Below are 19,614 nucleotides of genomic sequence, written 5' to 3'. Positions count from 1 at the left end.
CCCATGCCGCCATGAGCAACTCTTCTGCGCAGGCAAAAAGTAATGTTTCTGAAGAGATCACGCCGTCTCAACAGCCCATCTCGCCCCTCGGTGTCCTTGCGAGGTGGCATCAAACCACCCTCCTTCCCGAGGTACCAAATTCCCCAAGTCGAGTCTATCGGCCAAAGAAAAACTCGAGGAGAAACCCCACGTAGGGAACTGAGTTGAGCAGGGCAGGCCTATTTGCAGTAGAACAACCCTGCCACAAGAAGTGTGAACTTCCATACAGATCTATGAATCCAACTCTTACGCCATGCAGAAGAAGCGAAACGCTCGCCTTCAAAACACGGTGAATTGCAATAGCGTTGGCACAGCCATACCCTTGTAGAATAGAGAGGAAGAAAAGAAGATGACCAAAAAGGAAAAAAAGAAAGAAGAGACAATCCAAAACAGAACAGACTCCGCCGCAATGAAAACGGTCGGTATCTTGCAAGGGAAAACATTAACATCAACCCAACTCCACTCAGTCTCATAAAGACCCAAGCCACCCATCCTAGGTCATTCTTCTCATCACTCGTGCCTCATATAATGCCTGCAGAAAATGTTCGAAATGCAATCGTAAATAGCCAAAATGAGAAAAAAGATGCGCGGAATGGTGAATAGAGCGTTGCGCTTTTCCAGTTTCTTTTGTGCTCCAGCCCATGTATCTAGACCCCCGGTCTCCCTAAGAAGGAAGCAGAGGGCCCATGATGTCGCAGACGAGTTAGGATATAGTGCAATGCTGGCAAACTGTGGCGTAAAAGTAGCCGGATATCGTACCAATCATGAAGAAAGTGCTGCGTCGCCCGCATGAAAGAATTGGGCTCCACCAGTGAAAACGCCAGAGTCAGGCCGGCGTCATCGATTAAGTCTCATAGTATTCGTACTCAGAAGACGGGTACTGGGGATATTGAGGAGGAGCGTAGTGCCCAGGGGAACCATAATGCGAACCAAATGCGGGGGCATATCCACCATGACCGCCCAGGTAGGGTGCGTGCGAGTATGAGCCTGACTGAGAGCTCGCGCGGTTCCGCGTAGCAGGCTTGTCAGTCCTACTCTTGCGATCCTCGATGGCCCGGCTCTTGCGGTCCTCGATGGCCCGGCTCTTGCGGTCCTCGATGGCCCGGCTATTGCGGTCCTCGATGGCCCGGCTATTGCGGTCCTCGATGGCCCGGCTCTTGCGATCCTCAATGGCTCGGCTCTTTCGATCATCCTCGTAGACTGTGCCCCGATCGCTCCCACTATTGTTGCGGCCGATGTTGATCTCGCCTCCCATCCTGCAGCTGATCTTGGCATTGCCGACCTCCACAATCGCGCCGTCTGGGACCTTGATGGTAATATCATCATCCCCGCTGCTTGATCGTGTAGTCCTGGTGGTGGCCGACTGCTTGTAACTGCTCTCGTCGCGACTTTGGGTGCTTCGGCTTGACCGGCTGGTACCACCGTCCTTAACGCGGCGAAGAGTCTCAGCGGTCAGGGGTGCCGTTCCACCAGATACCTCATTTTGGTAAGAAGCAGCTTGCTTCACCTTGTCTTCAAAATTGTAGGACGAATGGCGTCGGTTATGTCCCGTTGGCTCGTCCAATGGAAAGACACTATCTTCGTAATCCTCCGAATCGATGCTGGTTCTTCTTGGCCTGGAAGGGACCACAGCATTGCCATACTCGAAGGAATCCTGGCGACCTGGTGCCGGCTGGTAGAAGCCATCCTCCGTTTCTGCATCATCGTCCAATTCATCATCATCCGCGAAGTGAGCCGACTTCCTGTGGTTTGCCGGCGGTGGTGGACGAAACACCAATCGCTCAGGCTTAGTAGTCTGAGGCCGCGCCGGTGGAGGCATCCGGGTCCGGTCGTCCTGACTCTTCTTCGGCCGCCTCGCTAGCGAAGCATGCCGCATGGGCGGGGGCGTTTCTATTATCTGAGACGGCTCATAATCGTCGTATGCCGACGGAGGACCACCATGGAAGCCCAGAGACGACCGCGGCCGGGGCTCTCCTTGCCGCGAGAATCTTGCAGCAAGAGTATCTACTGGCCTTGCGTTGTTGCTGAAATAATCAACTGGTGGCCCGCTCAGAGGAGAGTGCGTCATCATCTGAGGGGGCCCATAGGCGGCGGCATGCCCGGAGGACCGCCATTCCATTGCGGTGGCGGGAATGAAGTGCCCAATGGGGCTGAACCACCATAATATGCAGAGTTAGACAGTGGAGGCCGAGAAGAGCCGTAGTAGCTTGCTGGCCTTGTCGCGGCGCGCGGCCGGCTGTCTGAGGGTATAATAGTCTGCGAAGGAATGCCATAGTACTGGGATTCATCAGACAGCCCTCTTGGGGGTGGTCCAGGGGCCGTCTTTGCAGTGCGCGTCGAGGGGCGCCTGGGGCGAGGATCTTCCTTCAATACTACGGTCTTCCCTTTACTGCCCATTGAAGAGCGCTTCTTCTCCGTCTTGGAGTCTCTCCTGGACGGCTTCGAGGGCGGCGAGGGCAGATCGGAGTCGAGATCGTACCCCGGAGGAGACATAAGAGAATCTCTCCGTGACCGTGAGGACTTCTTCTTTGAAGTATTCATCTGTTGTCTCAAGGGGCTGCCAGGGGGTGACTGGAAGGCATTAGATCTGGCGTAGTGGCCGGATCCCTCAATAACCCTATCGTCGTCGTCGACGTCCTCGACCATGGCCACGGGAGGCCGCTGGTGCCTCGATGACATGTTCAAGAAATTGCGCTAAGAGCGTTTGCGAAGCATCCAAATTCGTTTGAATGTTGGGTCGGTGGGAGAGCAAGGGAGTTGTGGAGCGTGCTGATAAGCCCTCGAGGGCTCCGGTATCGACAAAGCTGTCGAATCTGTGCCCAAAATCGTGGCAGTGCGACTTGCCCCGACAATAACGTGGGGAAAGTGGTATGTATGCACCGTGTCACTCTCGTCGCGGAAAGGTAAACGTAAGATTCTGGTGGTCCGAAAAGTCGGGCAGGAGGAAAAGTGTGCGAATGTGAAATGTTGGTGGTGTAGGGATAAAAATGTGTCGGCAGCGGCTTGTGAGAATTTATTATATTCTGGGGGTGGGAAAGAAACGAGATGCAAGAGCGGGTGGGTTGCCCAGGTAGCTACTGCTGCTTTTGGGCGGGCAGCGGCAGGGCTATTCTGTCGGGGGGGAGCCTTGGGGGCCTTGGTCCAAAATTGGTTGATGGATTGATGGGATGGTATGATAGGACGATCGATGGGTGTGAGCGGAGGTCTGTTGTGTATGCTACCTGCCACCTCGACGTATCATTCCTCTCTTTCCTCTTTCGACCGACGGATGAGTTTTTTTTTTTTTTCAAGCGCTGGCTTCAACCGTTCGCGACAGAACCACGCGCAAGGAGGGAGGAGTTTCAGACCAAAATAAAAAGAGAGAAGATGTGAATGAGTAAGTGAGTAGGTAAGTATGTTGAGGCGAGTTGCGTTATTGTGGTAAATAGCTGTGCGAGCGTTGGCGCCGTCTCTCGAGCTCGAATACCATCAATGCGATCAATGTACAAATAGCGGGCGCGCAGCCGCAGAGGAGGGGGCCCTACGGTAGGTAGGCTTGACAAGGTACAAGACAGTACGAACAGGAGGCCACAATTGTCGCCTTACTGGCTATAGGAGAATCGTACCCATACGGTTCTGCCGGTCGAGAAATTCAGAAAGCCGTGGACAGATGGTCACGGTTTATCGATAAATTCAGGCCAGGGCATCCCAGAAATGAAGGGCAATGCTGTTTCTGATCGGCCTTTTCGGGGGCGCATCCACGGGTGTGGGTGTGTCAGTGTGTATTTCAGAGTCGCTGGGTTTAGACCGGGGCTTGGCCTTCTGGCCTTTCCAATCAAGGGCTTGCTGGTGCTGCTGTTGCTGCTGTTGCTGCTACTGCGCTGCTGGTACCTCCTGGCCGAGAAGTGCGACTGGAACTGGGCTAGAAGGAGGATGGAGTACAACGGACGGCTTGTACTCTTAATAAGAGGGGACCGAGAGAGGGGGAACAGGCAGGAGCTTATTTGGCGCTCGACTAGCACACTAGCCTTGGCGGAACGGTACCCAAGAGTGGAGTTCTCAGCAGCTAGATAGGCATAGTATTTGTCTCTTCTTTTCTTTTCCTTGGGCCAACAAGAAGAGTTTTCCTCCGTCGTGCCGTATGTGTCTTGTGTGTCCGTGACTGCGCGTGGGTGGTGTCGCTTAAACCCAGCAGCTGGGTGAATCCAGTTCCTCCTGGCTGGCTGGCTATGAGGCACTTTTGTTGCACGTCGACGTAGCTAGGGGGAGACGAGGTCTTGAAATCCTGACTGACTGACTACCTGCAAGCCAACCCGGGCCAGTGACGAGCCACCTCGTGTCGCCTAATTTGAGATATGCGAACAGCTGTCGCTCCAATGGCTAATACCTGCTCCCTTCCTTTTTTGCCTGGCTTCTCTGGGGAACGGAACGGGATTGGGATCAATCTTGGGATTCCCAAGCACCCAGGGCACAACGGTAAGACTCCAAGGTCAAGGGCCCCGGTACGTACCGAAACAGCCCATCGGGCAGGCCTGCTACTACACTACCGTATTGCGCTGTGCTGAGCTGTGTGTTGTGACTTGTGGCTGTTCGTCCTTCCCGTCAGGCACGCTGTAAGTGCTCCTGGCTAGTGTGGGATAAGTGGGTGAATATGGAGATGCGATACTGCGGGAGAGGAGCAAAGAATTGGTCGACCGAGGAGAGAGAACCCACGCATTTCACGCATTGGACTGCCTGCCTGCCTACCAAAAAGGCGCCGCCGGCCATAGGCGTGTGTGGCAAAGTGATCTTCTGGCTTCTGGTAGGCAACGCGGTTTCGTGCCCGACTACTGCATGTGTCGCTTGGGTACCAATCCGGCACTTGTGTCTAGCAGTCAACACCAATCATTCAGTCTTACGACGGACGACCTCGTCTGGTACCACCGAGGAGCTTTTTTTAAGGGAGCACCCAGGAAAATTTCTCCGTCGCGCAGCGGATAGCCTTTTCCCAGACTGTGAGATAAGCACCCAGAGCAGACGGTTTGGTCCAACTCGAGGGCCTCGGGAGAATTGCGATGACGATGTCGGATCGCAGAAGTGTGCAGACAAGGCGACCGCTATCAATGCTCGACGAGCGAGCGGCAGACAGGGACGACCAATGCCAATACACCCTTACCCCAGACGGTCAAGTATTATTGGGTCTTTTGTTCCCATGCCTGCAGACGTCTTGCATTAAACCGAAGCCACGAGCTTCCATCATTGGGCCGCATTCCGCAAGAACATTCTGGTTCAAGTGCTTGGAGCATGTAGTAGTGTACTAAGCAGAGTGCCATCGTCGCCCAAAGTAAGCATTCGTCATCGCGACCGATTCTGCCATTGTATAGCTGATCACTGTGGAGACTGAAACGCTGTCATTGCAGTATAGTCGAAACACCAACCTCCCAGAATACAACATGCCAGTCGAGTGCAATGGGCGCTCAGCTCTGATCATGTACGAGTGAAATTTCCAATGCATCGTGTGCAGTATAGAACATAGGTAGATGCAAACCCCGTTAGTCACCCAACCTTGCCAACGTCTCCCGTACTGACTGTTAATTACGCATCGGCGGTATGCTATGATCGGTAGAGCAATCGGGCCAGGACCTCGCTGCGGTGAGGCGTTGTTGAGGTTGCTGACGGCTGCATACTAATCTAACCTTAAAGCGTAGCAACCGTTTTGGTGATTTGCCAAGGAGCCGTCCTGACTGTGACTCTGAATTGGCACCGAGAAGCCCATCAGTTTGCGAACTGCGTGGTATGCACACCATCCACCCAAGATACCTACTGACTGGGCTGGTTCCAGTGATCAAGTGTCCTAAAACAACCGTTCGGTGCTCAGGACGCGTAGTAGGGGTCTAGAAGTGTTTACCTATATGACAGCCAAGTATACCTGGAGCAGGTGTGTCGTTCGCTATAGTCGCGGATGGAGTTTGAAGCCCTTGACCTTCAGTGAGTGACCCGTTTTGAGTACCATAAAAAGTCGCGATAGTAAGACTCCACAAGCAAAGGCCAGCCACATTTGGTGCATGGAGAAGTCGCTGCGGACGATGCAGAGCATTGACGCAGACACAAGGGTTTGACAAAAGTGAAAAGGACGATCACGGTCTTTTCCCCGCCTGTTTACCTGCACACTGCGAGTGTAGCAGCACCGGCATACGGATGGATGCCAAGCAGCTTGTTCGCCATGGCTATTGCGAATGTATAGAAACCATCATGTGAACGAGTTCGTACGCTGCTCTTGTGTTCAGCGGCGGTCGCAAATGTTTCGTTGGCTATGGTGTCTTGGCTACTACTGGGGCCAGCAGAAATCTCGATAGCGGTACCCGTTCGATTCCTCCAACGGGGCTGGCTGGGCCAGAACATCGAGGAACAATGACAAGATGGGCATATTGTCCCTGCACCGTTTTCTCCCGCAGAATGTAGAACTGGTAATACGCTGGGATGTCCCGGGTAGAAAGAGCGGTGTGAGGCTGCAATGGGTTGAAGGTAGGAAGCAATATCCTACCGACTACCGCCGCCACTGTTCTAGTATCGCCAGCTCCGTGTGCCTGCCACCCCACTTATAATGGGGAGCCGATATTGCGCTTATGCGCTTGTTGAAGACCTAGGTAAGACTCCTGGCAAGACTATCATGCTCATCGTGAACATGAATCCACGAAGCTAAACAGACGCCCTCGGTCATTTCGATCCCTAGGGAGACGTACCGTCCCCTACTGCGTGCCAGGGAGTGGTGCTTTCTTGGCCCAATCGGAATCCATTCAGGGCTTGACCAAAGCTGCAGCCATCTGTATCGCAATCCCATGCTAACGACCAGTATGCGGGCGCTACGATGGGAGCGGGACCGGATGTTTAGTTCGATATTGAATATGTCCTCGCATGGATCTCGACAGCCGTACCTGTCGCTGACCGGGGGAAAAGCAACTAGAGGGTGGTCACATGAGGTCAGCATGCATCAGGAAAGCTGTTGCCATACCTCATCTGCGAGGCAGAATCTGGTAGCTTTTGACTCGCTCCTTCGTTGTGATGATCCGGGAAGGGCGTGAGACGCAGGATAGCTCGTCCATCGGCAAACTCATATGCGCAAATAGCACTAGGTTCTTGTGATCAGGGCAGCCAGGTAGACAACCCCCTCTCTTCACTTATGCCTCCCAACACAGATGTGTGTGCGCACGTATTGAATGCGTCACATTGTCCGCGGCGATGAAGGGACATGATCCGGAGGGGGCCGTAATCCCACCGCTGCTTCCAGGCTCCAGTAACGCGGATGAGATCCCGCCAACCAGATAGGCTCAGCATTGCCGGGACGAAGCCTCGTCATTCCCCGACAGCTATTGGCCTTGCACAGACTGCCTATTGGGTAGATGGCCAGTGATCTATCCTACACCAGCATCGGCTCTCATCGAAGCGGATTCAACCAAGTTCTGATGGGTTTTCCTGAAGAGAATATCCAGATAGCGTTCAACATGGCGAAGCCGCACAAGGTAGTCAGCTGCAGTGCGGAACGGTGTGAGACATGCTGTTGGTCCAGACATCAGATTCTTGAAACCACTGCATTAAGCCAATAACCTTTGGTATGTCTTGATAGCGCGGTCAACCAATGAGCTCATATGGGTTGGGGGCCATACTGCGTCCATATCTAGAGACACACGATGCAGGTCTCTGTGATCTCTTGTGTTATGGCAACCCTTTGTTCAATCTAAAGGCCCCAAGGTATGGTTTTCTTGAGCCTGGGTGCGAGTTAGCAATCGGGTTCTATAACGGCCAGTTGGGTAACCTACCTCAGATATGACATCCATATCTAATATAGAAACTGGCACGGAGAAACAATACGAACCTGCTATAGAATCATGGCTAGATTTCAAGGAGCACATGTGTAGGTTGGGTCAGATGAGTCATGCTTAACCCTTACCTTTACTGACCCAGGTCCTAAACTAGGGCACCAAGAGTAGCATGGAAAGAAGCATGATCATACAGCCAGACGTCATAGTAGATATAGTCAGTCCGGTACCGTGGGAAGAGAAACGGGGTTGAAGAAGTCAGCTGACGAGATCGACCCGATACTAGGGACGATAATGGTTTTCGGCCAATCCCATTTCCATCAAGACTCATGCCGCCAATTAGCAACAATGCCACGTGGGGGTAGTTCAGCCTTCTGTGCAACAATACCCGCGCTTATGTCCACGCGCGGAATACTCACCCCTCAGCCTCCCGTTCCTCGTCCCTTGTCAATATGACGTGCGGGCTGGGCGAAGCTCTGGGCCGTTCGAGTCTGTCCACGATAGAACGCGACCGACACCCCCGCGTGGCTCGGTGGCTACCATAGACTGCGAGCTGGCTGGTTCCGGCCTTCAGGAATGGCACAACAAGGTTCAGCCTTATATCGCTAGCCAGTATATGTGAAAGCCAGCTGAAAGCCCAGGCCAGGCCAGTCCAGGTGCGCACGGATAGGTTCGATCCTTTTCAGCACATTGGTATCCGTCGTGTCTGGGCGCTCCCTCTCCAGCATGATCTCGACCAGGCCCTGGGAGATGGATTTGGCAATCGAGAGCAGATTGCCGAATTCTGTCTTTGATCCATCATAAGCCCATCTACCACCACGGTACACAAGGCCGTACGCTTGTGAAACCAATAGCATGACCAGGCCGGGTATAAAGGCTTGGTCGAGATGTCTTACATGGCCCTTTCGCACTTCAAGTGTCGTGGAATGTTTTTCCAGCGAGGCAAGCCGGCCAAAAAGTCAATGCCGGTGCAGCATTGCAGAGGAGCTCAGTCGAAGCAACATAAGGCCACTAGCCTGCGACTTTATCGGGGTAATCTGGACGGCTGCGGAAACTAAAGGTTTTTTGTAGTCTTCAGCGCGGTATGCGGTGGCCGTCACATCGCCATGTAACTGCGACCCATACATATTCGTGGGTGGATCGATTCCTTTGACACGGACCTGACAGCGCTTACTGAAACCCATGGTTCACTTTTTGATCGATCAGCTTCAGATCTCCGGAGTTTGATGAGTGGCCCAGTGTTCCACTTCGACAGGGTTAGGCACGATCATTGCAATGACGGCCGTCTCGTCAACTGTCTGCCAAACCACCGCTGAACCCAAACAGCCTCGAAGTGAAGCGAGCGGTGCAGAGCGGCCTGTCAAGCAAAACGGGAGGGGGTGAACATCGATTTCTTGAGAATCGGGTATTAAAAGGAAGGCTGCCCAAGCTCCGCTCTGCTACGAAGCTATCAAGAAGAAGAAGAAAAAAAGGGTTGCGGGTACCACTGCCTCTGGGATCTCCGCACCTGGGCAGCGCTTGTTCCAACTCTACGGTGATCCTGAACCAAGTTTAAGACCAGCTAGGGATCGGCCGAGACCGCTAACCTGCCATCCAAGTTGACTCCATCCCGAGTCTCCAGGCAGATTCAGATGAAGGAAGAGAGCGCTCACCGTCGTTTCCCGTTTTTCACTCTCTTCCTCCTCAGACTCCTCTCCCGTTGTTCTTCTTGGAAAGGTCCAAGGAAGGAACGGTGAGGTAGTGTGCCTGCCGGTGATAGAAAATGTCCGTGCATTGATGTAGATGGTATTTTATCCCCAGTAGTCGACGCAACATGAAGATTTTCCATTGGCCCAGAGGCCTTGTCTGTGTGATGCTAGGTTGGGTTACATTGCAGCGAGTTCAGCATTCTCATTATTGATGGCAGACGGAACGGAAGGTGAGGGATGGAAGGTTTGTTGTCATCTGATACGCACCTCGCGATAAGATGCTATCATGCTAGTGCCAATCCCGCTATTTTTGCTGGATGTGATATGCATGTGCTTAAAGCTAATCGGCTGTTGCTGTCGATCTTCTTAAGGGTTCACTGGGACTCACTGGGATTCACTAGGATTCACCGGCGCTAGTCCCCATGCAGATGCAGCCCCCCTTCCTCGGGCAGCTGCAGGTCGACGAAAACGGCGACTTGGATGCAAGCTGGAGCGCGGGACGGTTCAATGTTTGTTTGGCTCTTGTCATGGATGCCAGTCCTCGACTACATCCATTCGACTCAACCTTCCAATGCGATATGTGACTGGAGTAAGTATGTACGTCCCTGCCAGTCCACGGCTGAGGACAAAACACAGAACACAAACACATACGAGTTATTTTCTCGGGTCTGAGTAACACGCCGCCAAGCTTACCACAACCATCACGTATTCGGCTAGGCAGATGATGGAAAGCACTGCGCCTCCGTGACCGCCTGGACTAGCGAATTCCTTGATTGACTGGTTCGATCAAATCAAAATATTATACTGCAAATCACTGAATGATGGATTGTTTGATCCCAAGGTACGGTAAGCAAGCGGCAAGCGGCAAGACTACCTATGATTGCATACACACCAGATCCATCCGTCTCCTCTTCCAAGGCAGTTAATGCAGGGCGATGGGAATAGAGGAGCAAACCAGTCCCCCATCTTGGCCCGTGGGGTCAGTTGGTCAGCCTATAGGAGACTCTGCACCTCATGGCCGCACAATGCAAGGTACGATGCATACTGTTTGGCCGATCGTCGAGGCAAGTCACCTCAAACAGTTCCTCCCAAGTATGACTGTTCACCAGCCTCGTGGAGTTGCAATGGAGACGCTGGTCGCCTTGTGCCACGGCAGGCTCGGCAGAATCAAAGCGCAGTCGCACTTTGCGGTCAGCTGTCCCCCGTCAACCGCGCCCAAGAGGGTGTGCAGCCTGCTCGAACTGTCTTAGGTTGGTAGCTTCGGATGTGGGAAGCAAACATCACATAGCCAAATCCCCATAGTGCGTGTGTCTGGGGGACACTTTGCCATGGTGGCTTCGTATCCGATTCTCGCTGCTTTCCCTTCCCACCCACACCCACACACATACACACATCCAATGCCCACCACCCTTGGCCGACGCGTGATTCGGCTCCGGGCAGTCGATAGCTTGGAATGGCGACTGCCTGCTGAGCCCCCAGCTTAGGTGATTCGCTCGACTTCCCTGTTTCGAGACAGGTTACGCGGGCGCTGAGGCGTCCCCGCAATTGGAAAAATGTCAATCTTTGCCAGGACTAATGGAGCTGAACGGCGGTTCATGACCACCCTCCATTCTCAGCCTGTCACCTCACAAGGCAGCCTCTTCGATTGGGCCATGACTAGGCAGCTTACTAGGGGCGACTAGCTTCCCCTCGAACACCTCTGTCTTCGTTGCGACATTATATATCAAGAGGCGGTGTCGCCGCTGCTCCTTCCCTTCGCTTTTGATACGACGCTTGTCTCTCACGACCTATCACTTTGTGTTCTGAAGGATTTCACCGGCTTCCTTCCCTCTCTCCCTTCGGTCCCTCTAAAATTGAGCCGGCGCCAACCCACTCACTGGCCGCCGTTGAAGCCCGCTTTATACCTTATACCTTATATATATATATAAAAGCTTGGGTATAAGTCACTTTCGTGTTATCCCCAAAAACAAATAAGAAAAGACGGGATGCCAACTGGCATCACAACATCCTTCTCACCCTGATCTCTCTACATCTCCCTCTCTCCATCTATCCTCAACATATCTGTTACTCAACAGACCTCACACCACAGCCATGCCTGTGCGACCAAGGGGCCCTATTGCCCTATCCCGGCTGGGTTCATCTCCTCTGTCCTTCACCAGCCGTTCTCCGCCGTTGCTGGACGAGGATGCCTCGACAGACGACGATGAGTTCGACATGCCCCTACTACAGAGGAACCCTTTGACATACTTCTTGACCCCCGCAAGCCCCCAGGGCGAGGAGCTCGAGTTTGATTTCGACTTCGATGCAGGGATCGAAGACTCATCTCGGCCTCAGGAGATCGTTCGCAGTATAAGCCCATCGACCCTCGATGGCCTCAAGCGATACAAGCCCAGGAACAAGGAGGAGTGCGCCATACTCGAAGACAGTGCCGACAGTGACGACGAGGAAGACTATATCCGCTTCCGACCATCAAAGAGCGCCTCGTTCAATCTACCCGGCTTCGGCTTCGACCGACTCAAACCTACCGCTTCGGCGTCGCAGGCACACACAGCGGAAGAAATGCTCTCGTTGACAGATTTCCACGTCGGCTCTCCCAGAGGCAGACCTACTAAGCGTTTCTCTCCGCCACCACGCCGCGCGTTCCACGGCCGCACACGCAGCGCCGAGCTGCCGAGGCGGCACTCTTGGCGCGAGCCGAGCCCCGATGTGTGGGCTATCGAGGAGGAACCCGAGAAGGAGACGATGAGCGAGCTGGGGCTCCGCATCGAGGACTTGGAGGAATCTAATAAGACACAACCCATAGACATCCCGGCTGCAAAGCCCGTCAAGAAGGTTCGGTTCATACTGCCTGTTAAGGGGTAACAGGCTTCTTTCATGGATAAGGTGTACATCTGGTTGGTATACGCAAAGCGTTTGGCCATTGGGGTTAATATGGCATGCATACATTTGGAGTTATGGATGATTCTATGGGCATTTTGCATTTTCACACCCACATTTTTCTTTTCATTGCATTTGGGCGGATGGGGTTGGTTTATTATTGCATGTACGGTCGGACAGGTCTGGCAGCGCTTCTATGTGTGGGATTTTCTCCCGGGGAACTATTATTGTGTTAAAGAGCAAGCGGTGGCATATCAGTTGAAATTGTTGCGGATACCCCTTATACCCATCCTTCCCCTCTTCTGTTTTATCAGTGTCAACATTATCATCACTGTTCTCATCATAGCATAGCATACGAAAATTCAAGCATCACTTATACAGCGAGTCCTGACTAGAAAGCGTACATGACTTTTACCACACGATTCTCCCACTTAACTGCATGGAACAGAGTCCTCTAGGACGGCTAAATCATAATGCACAAGCCCTGCTATTTCGTCCTTACTCTTTTTAGTTTGACCTTCCGTTCACACCGTGAATTTTGTTCTCGTATTAGTCACCAGGCAGACGGATAAAGTGGCACAGGTGGGACAAGGTGAGCGGAAAGAAGAAAACCCTTCACCTCGGTGTACAGCAGGCACCTGCAGGACAAGAGAAACGGGGTGAAAAGAGCCTCAATGCACAATTACACCGCCTCGCGTTGTGTGTGTGCGTGTGCGTGCGCCCGAAGGCTCTGCCTCCCTCCTAGCCAACCAAACTGTCAGCATCCCACGCGGGTGGCGAAGCACACAAAAATGTAATGGGTAACCCGGTGATAGGTAACTCTAAGGGTCAACGGTAAATAACAAGTCCAAGGTTGGGCACATGATTCCTAGGTTGGCCCTTATGCACACATGGTATCTAGATCTGACAAAGCAAGGTCTGTTTGTAGTAGTCTTCTTGCTTCTTCTTGCTTCTCCGGGGAAGAAAGTGAATGGTAGGGAAGTCATCTGTTTTTTTCGTCTTCGTATTCTTTTTCTCTCTTCTGACTACAGAAGTGTGGAGGCGCTTAAGGGACTAGTTCTGAACAACTGGCTCCGTTTGTGAGAGTCGGCTCATACAGGCCCGGCTTCAAGAGGGCCAGTTTCGGAGGACCCTCCGAGTAAGTACATGCATACAAACGTATATTTGCATGGATGTGTAATAAGTGTGTGCTTACGCAAGAGGAGTATGCGGAGGGACACAGGCCCTTACACCACCTTAACCGGCTAGTCGGGCTCATAGGGCTGCATCAGCCCTGCACGTACGTACCGGCCTCTCTTCGTGAGGCTGTATAAAGTATGTATGCATTGGTTGATAACTGTACCTTCGTCCCAGCAGTATTGTATTGTACTATAGATCTCCGTAAAGGGCCACTTGCATGGGCTCTTCCTACGTCTATGATGTGAACTGCGAGGACTGTAGGGAAATGGCGACTCTATACATTCCTCTGAAGCAAAATAAACTCCTACCCAGCCATATGTAATAGTCTGGAGGTCGGAGATAAGGGTGTACTTCCTTACAAATTGATTAACTTATATGTAAGCGAGATGCTTCAATGCATCACCCCCAAGGAAAGCCCACTCAACCGCCCTTGAGAGCAAAGGCGGTCAACGGAAGAACGGGCATATTGGACAGGCACATGGCAGGGGGCCCAAAAGTAAGCATGATAGGTAGCAGCGGATCTAGGCCAGTGATACGATGAAACATTATCGGATACCTGGGAGGGGAGGATGCTGACGCGAGATTTACGATGACCGAAATTTCCTTAACGGGTCACCGCCAAGGTGTGTGTGCTTTTACCGACGATCCTGATGCTAGATGCTTACTGCATGCAACGTCGAATCTCTTCACCCCAGTCAGGGGGTAAGAAACATGCTCTACGATTCTGCTTGCTCGTTGATTGCCCAGTCTCGTCCATGTATCGTGGTGGTAAGCAAATCACCGGCTTCAACATCATCATATGATAATTTCGCTCCGCCAAGGAGGCGAAGTTGTTAGTGATATTCACATGTATATATATGATTCGACTACTTCAATCTCCTCCCTTCACCCAAATAGATAGCAGCAATTGAAAAATGCAGAGGAGGCCGTCTGCTAGTTGATGTTCTCCTTAGCTCTGACCACTAAATAAGTGCAAACGTGGCAGCCAATGATCCCCATCTGTGAGCACCAAACCCCGAGTCCACGAGAATGCCCTTCTTAGAACCCTTCACTAAGCACGAAGAATACCCTGCTTAACATGAGATTGAACGAGAATAAAGAGAAGGTATCACTCAGAAACACCCACACAATTACCCTTGTACCCCTAATCATGGGTAAACTCGCCCATTCAAGCCAAGCAATCTGACAACGCCGTGTCAGTACATATCAACGCTGTCGTAGTCGCGCTTTCCATTTCAAATTACGGAGCACCCTAGCCAAAGGTCATCTCTTCCTGATATTTCTTCTCAATCTGACACGTTGCGATTGCCGAGCAATCCATCCTACCATGAGTGCGGAACCGACAGCGCCGCATTAACAGCCCTCTAGTGGCGTGGACGCTTGCAAGACCAGGAAAATATGTACCCAACTCAAAAACGGTAGGCTAGTCCAAGGAGAGGAGTAAATATGACCTCCGTGTAGATGTGCACGAGGTGGTAAAGCTCACCCTCTTTCCCACTCACTATTGGCTGATGTGGTCAACGTGGGTAACATTCTGTCATGGGCTGAATCTTGATGAAGCAAAGGGCCCTTCCTATCTATCCTACAGGTAGGCAAATGCGTACAGTCATTTGAGGTATGTGTACTATCGATATTGACCTCCCGAGTTTGAGAGAGGTAGAACTCCATGAACGCCCTGCCATAAAAATCAAGGGATTGAAGTATGCATATCCCTGGCGAGGTGCAATAATCACCCGTGTCTGGGCTGCAGGTATTCTTATGTGCCCATTCTATTACACAATGCTGCCCTAGACCTAATTCGTCTCATTCATCCTCCGCATCCTCCGCGTCCTCGACAGTCACTGCCTTTGCCTTGCCTTTATCAGGGCTTTCCGGCGACGACCCTTGATGCTGCTGCTCGTTATCGGAGTGGCCGCCATCTGTAGAATTGGGTCTCGAGCTGTGATCAGTATTGCTGCCAGGGAAAAGACTCGACGTAGAGGGTGTATTATTTGAGAACAGTTGCGCAGCGCCACCCCAATTCGGTGCGACAGGTTGTGGAGCAGCTACAACAGGAGGTTCTGCACCTCCCCGATTTTGCTCGGTGGACGTTGCAGAGCTGGTCTCTTGCTGTGTTTGTGACGTCGAAGGTCCAGTTGACGTGGATCGCGGGATCTCGCCAGAGGCCGATGCAGCCCCAGCCGTGCCCAAGTTCGCGCCTTGTTGCGACAGCTCTACCGTTTCTGTCTGGGGCATCGGCATCTGGGCCGTTGAGGGTTGGGCCTGGGGATCGAGTCGTTGTAGTGGCATCAACGTCCAGCCTTGTGGGATGACAACGCCTTCTGGCAAATCGGGACTGCCGGCAGGGATTGTGGTAGACCATGAGCCAGCGGCGTGCCTAGTGACCGAAGGCGTGCCTATTCGTGGGGGATATTGAAACTGCGCCATTTGCGGCATGATGGGGAACGAGGCCAGGGGCTGGTGAGCCGGCATCTGGGCAGGAAAGGGAACCTGCAGGTTTGGAACTCCGTGAGTAGCATCGTTCTGTGCGGGCACGTGCATGCTCGAAGTATGATGCTGTAGCTGTCGTAGCCGATTGAGCTCCGCCCTCATGGCATACAGCGTCTGTAGCTCCGCTTGCGTTGCCTGTAAGGATTGCATCTCCTGGTGCAGCCGTTGTGCAATGTCCTGAAGTTGTGCGGCCATGTCGTTGGCCCTGTCTGTGTTCGCCGTAACTTCGTGTGGCGGCTGTGGTACAGCAGGTGCTGCCATGGGAACCGGAATGGCCGCGCCTGCAGGATTCACAGCCGGAGCAGGCGCATTAACACCATCCAGAGGCATGCCAAATCGCTGTGCGATCTCCTGGAGGTTTTGAGGGTTGCCCTGAGCGAACCCCAATCTCAGCGGGCCAAGCTGGAACATGCGCATGCCGCCCGGTCGCCCTTGGCCACCTTGGTTGCCGTTCGCAGCGCCGTTGTTGGCGCCAGGTTGGCCAGGAGCCGGTTGTTGGCCACCTGCATTTGGTGCAGCAGCGTGGCCGTTCGGCATCCCACCGTCCATGACAACGGAGCGTCTACAGGTGGGACAAACCTGTTGTCTCTCTAGCCAGCTCTTGAGGCAACCAAAATGTAAAATGTGTCCACAGGGGAGCTTCTTTGGGCGTGATCGCTCGACCGCTCCAGTGACGTTGGGGTCCCATGGTCTCATGTCCTCTCTGCAGATGATGCACGTATTTTCGCGTCCCAGTTCTTCCTCGGTGGCGTCGGGGTACTTGTTCATATCCTGCAAGGCCTTTCGATAGCGTATGAGCGCACTCAGTCTCTTAAGGAACGATCTCGTCGTCATGAACAGGTCCCTCATTATATGGATGGGCAAGCCGTAGAACATCATGAGCACTGCAAAGAACGCTGCGTAAACTCCAAGCTTGACAAAGTCTGCGTCCCAAGATCAGTAACGACATTCCATAGTTCCCTTGAACGGTTGAAATTGCTCACCTGCGACCAGCTCTAGACTGAGAATCCACTGGCCCTTGGTCTCCCATCCGGGGACCTCGATGTCCATTTCGTCAATATCCTCTTCATCTGGCAGCTCTTGTTGATTCGCTGCCTCCGCCTCAGCGGCATCGCCCGACTCACGGAGTCTAAGGATCTCCGTCCGCTGATCTCGAACCTGCTTACGCCTTTCTTCCAATCGCTGCTGCGTCTGTTTCTTGGTGATGCTAGTCTCCACCAGCGAAAGAACGTACCGGAGTGCGGTACGGAACGAGTCGGTCGTCAGAATTGCGAATTCGAACAAGAACATAACCATCATATTCGGGCGGGCTTGTTGGATGACGGTATTAACGGCATACGCGAACAGCCAGGTGTCGTACAGGATGCTGAAGATAAGCGATATGCTGAGTCGTGTGTGGAACAGCCGGGGGTTGGCAGGTGGTTGTTGCTCGAGGACCTCGACGCGTCCTTCGCCAATCCATTGCCATATTTTTCCAGTCACCAACGCGGTGAACATGACAAGGAACCATGCGCCGACCTCCTCTCGGAATATAGTCATGGCCAAGCAAGTCTCGGTGACGGCGAACCATGCCTTCTCGTAAAGCTGCTCGACTTCGGTGGGTCGCAGTTGGCCGTAGCATAGTCGCTGGAGACTGTAGACGAAGGTGCCGTACATCAGGAGAATGACGTTGATGAGGATCTGTCGTGGGCCAGCTGGGTCAGCAATGCATCAATCACCACAGCCGCGTGGCGCGCAGATCGCGACCGAGTCCGGCGAACTCACCATCAAGCTCAGGTTGTTCTGCGACAGGTAGACCATGGCCGAATAGAAATTGGCCCTCTGCTGGAAGGCATAGGTGGTCACGCCGACGGCGAGCGCCGTCGAAGCCTGCGAAAAGGATCGTCAGTTGGAAGCAGCTCCGTGAATGAAGCTACGAGTCGAGTCGTAGCTACGGGGGTGTGGCTAGCTTACCCCAGCATACCACAGGATCCTCATGGTTGCCAAAGCTTCTTCTCTCTGGTCGTGGGTAAAAGTGAGGGCTGTCAAAGTCCTACTGGGATGGGAAGAGATGTAGGCAGTGGTTAGGTGCCCATCTTCTGCGCTGGGGAAATGGGGTTGTCGGGGTTGAGAGCAAACGATTGATTATCGTTTGATGCAGCGCCCAGTTTCGTTCGCTCTGAGGCCACGTTTGGTTCCGGCAGCGCGGGATGTGAATGACGCAGGCACCGGAAAGCTACCTGGAAAGAAGTGGGCACGTGACTGACCTAGGCCGAAACGCCGTGACGGGGGCGACGGAGCGGACTATACCAATTATGCCAACAATGATCGACCGATGACTCCGGCTTTCATCACAGTAAGTCAATGCCTGCATGCTGCCCGTGGCAATGCCATTCTAGTGCCAAGAACATACACGGTGAGTGTGTCGCCTGTGCAGCCTTTTGCATATGCCCAACCCAGTCTATCTCGACAATACCAACAACATGTCACACAAACTTGCTCCCTCTGTCATCACATCCAAGGTGCTCGCCAACCTCAGGAGCCATCCCAACCTGCCTAATCACTGTTGGTATCTGGTAGCAGCAATCACTCTTGCAGTGTTAAATCAGCCTCATGGTATAAGAGATGTCTATAAGTACGAGGTGGAGCAATGTGGCAATGGCGAGAGCCTCGTTGTTCTGCGGCGGATGAGGGAGGCCCTGATCAAAGCCTCCGCTGTTGGCGGCGTGCCCAAGGTGAGCTGGTTCCCTGTGTAGCAACAAACCTTGGCCCGGATAGACCGTACTAAAAAACAACAACCCTATACTAGACTATCAATGCTTTGCTGTCGCTGAAAGAGGTCACGCCTGCCGGGCTACTCGAGGAACCTGGAACTCCCTCGCTTACGGAGCGCCAACGCGACATCTATGAAACCCCTCCAGCCGAGATTCTAGGCCGCGGGCAGGCCTTCTTCGATAAAATCTATGTAAGGATCTCAAGGCGCATCATGGGCCAACTGGACAAGTCCGGCACCCAAGACCTCGGCCTCACGGCGCGGTTGGTGTATGGATACCTCCTGAGCAACACGAGGGTGCTGTCAGCAACCGAGACGTCCTTTGTCCTGATAGCGGGCCTGATCCCGCAGGATGTAAGTTGTCTCGCATCATTCTGCTCGACAGTATCTCCAGATTGCAGCCTGCTGTGCAATGCTTATCTGGCTGCCTGGGTTTTGAACAGCCTGCAGGGTGCCCGTAGGGGTCGCATGAAGGATGGCTGACACATCGATGCGAACAGGTGAATCCCCAGCTCAAAGGGCATCTTCGCGGGGCCCTCAACAACGGCGCCACCGTAGAAGAGGTGAGGGCCATCCGGGCTATCGCAGTGACTATCTGCGAAACCTTCGGAATGGAAAGGCTAGCTGAGGGTGCGGTTGGAGGGTGGGGATGGCGAGATGAGGTCGCCAACGTGTAAACACTGCCGCCAGTAGATTGCAATCCCTCTGGCACACACGGATTCGCGCCCGGCGCTTGCAGGATCCTGCTGGAGCCAGAACCATGTAAGGACTTCTTTGCCAACACAACTTGTCTGGGTCGAGGAGTCTAGTTGCC

General features: G+C 53.2%; 5 protein-coding genes across 5 annotated transcripts; 2 read left to right on the top strand and 3 right to left on the bottom strand.

Annotated features, from left to right (window-relative positions):
- Positions 1-883: 883 nt before the first annotated feature.
- Positions 884-2,158, bottom strand: PG997_012393 (uncharacterized protein; the record flags this gene model as incomplete). Its single annotated transcript, XM_066816707.1, has 1 exon — positions 884-2,158. One exon carries the CDS (start codon positions 2,156-2,158, stop codon positions 884-886), a length of 1,275 nt encoding a protein of 424 aa, XP_066662399.1.
- On the bottom strand, positions 2,107-2,718 carry PG997_012392 (uncharacterized protein; the record flags this gene model as incomplete). Its single annotated transcript, XM_066816706.1, has 1 exon — positions 2,107-2,718. One exon carries the CDS (start codon positions 2,716-2,718, stop codon positions 2,107-2,109), a length of 612 nt encoding a protein of 203 aa, XP_066662398.1.
- An 8,875-nt stretch (positions 2,719-11,593) lies between these two features.
- PG997_012391 (uncharacterized protein) lies at positions 11,594-12,364 on the top strand (the record flags this gene model as incomplete). Its single annotated transcript, XM_066816705.1, has 1 exon — positions 11,594-12,364. One exon carries the CDS (start codon positions 11,594-11,596, stop codon positions 12,362-12,364), a length of 771 nt encoding a protein of 256 aa, XP_066662397.1.
- A 2,997-nt stretch (positions 12,365-15,361) lies between these two features.
- On the bottom strand, positions 15,362-18,025 carry PG997_012390 (uncharacterized protein; the record flags this gene model as incomplete). Its single annotated transcript, XM_066816704.1, has 4 exons — positions 15,362-16,971; positions 17,032-17,728; positions 17,813-17,917; positions 18,002-18,025. 4 exons carry the CDS (start codon positions 18,023-18,025, stop codon positions 15,362-15,364), a joined length of 2,436 nt encoding a protein of 811 aa, XP_066662396.1.
- A 485-nt stretch (positions 18,026-18,510) lies between these two features.
- On the top strand, positions 18,511-19,477 carry PG997_012389 (uncharacterized protein; the record flags this gene model as incomplete). The annotated part of the gene is made up of 3 exons (XM_066816703.1): positions 18,511-18,762; positions 18,837-19,154; positions 19,301-19,477. The coding sequence occupies 3 exons, from the start codon at positions 18,511-18,513 to the stop codon at positions 19,475-19,477; spliced, it is 747 nt and encodes a 248-aa protein (XP_066662395.1).
- Positions 19,478-19,614: the final 137 nt, after the last annotated feature.

The sequence above is a fragment of the Apiospora hydei genome, assembly GCF_038363865.1.
Source record: "Apiospora hydei strain CBS 114990 chromosome Unknown utg000009l_segment0_segment0, whole genome shotgun sequence".
NCBI lineage: Eukaryota > Fungi > Ascomycota > Sordariomycetes > Amphisphaeriales > Apiosporaceae > Apiospora > Apiospora hydei.
The sequence above is the reverse complement of the archived record's forward strand: the minus strand, read 5'-3'. Positions and strand labels throughout refer to the sequence as shown.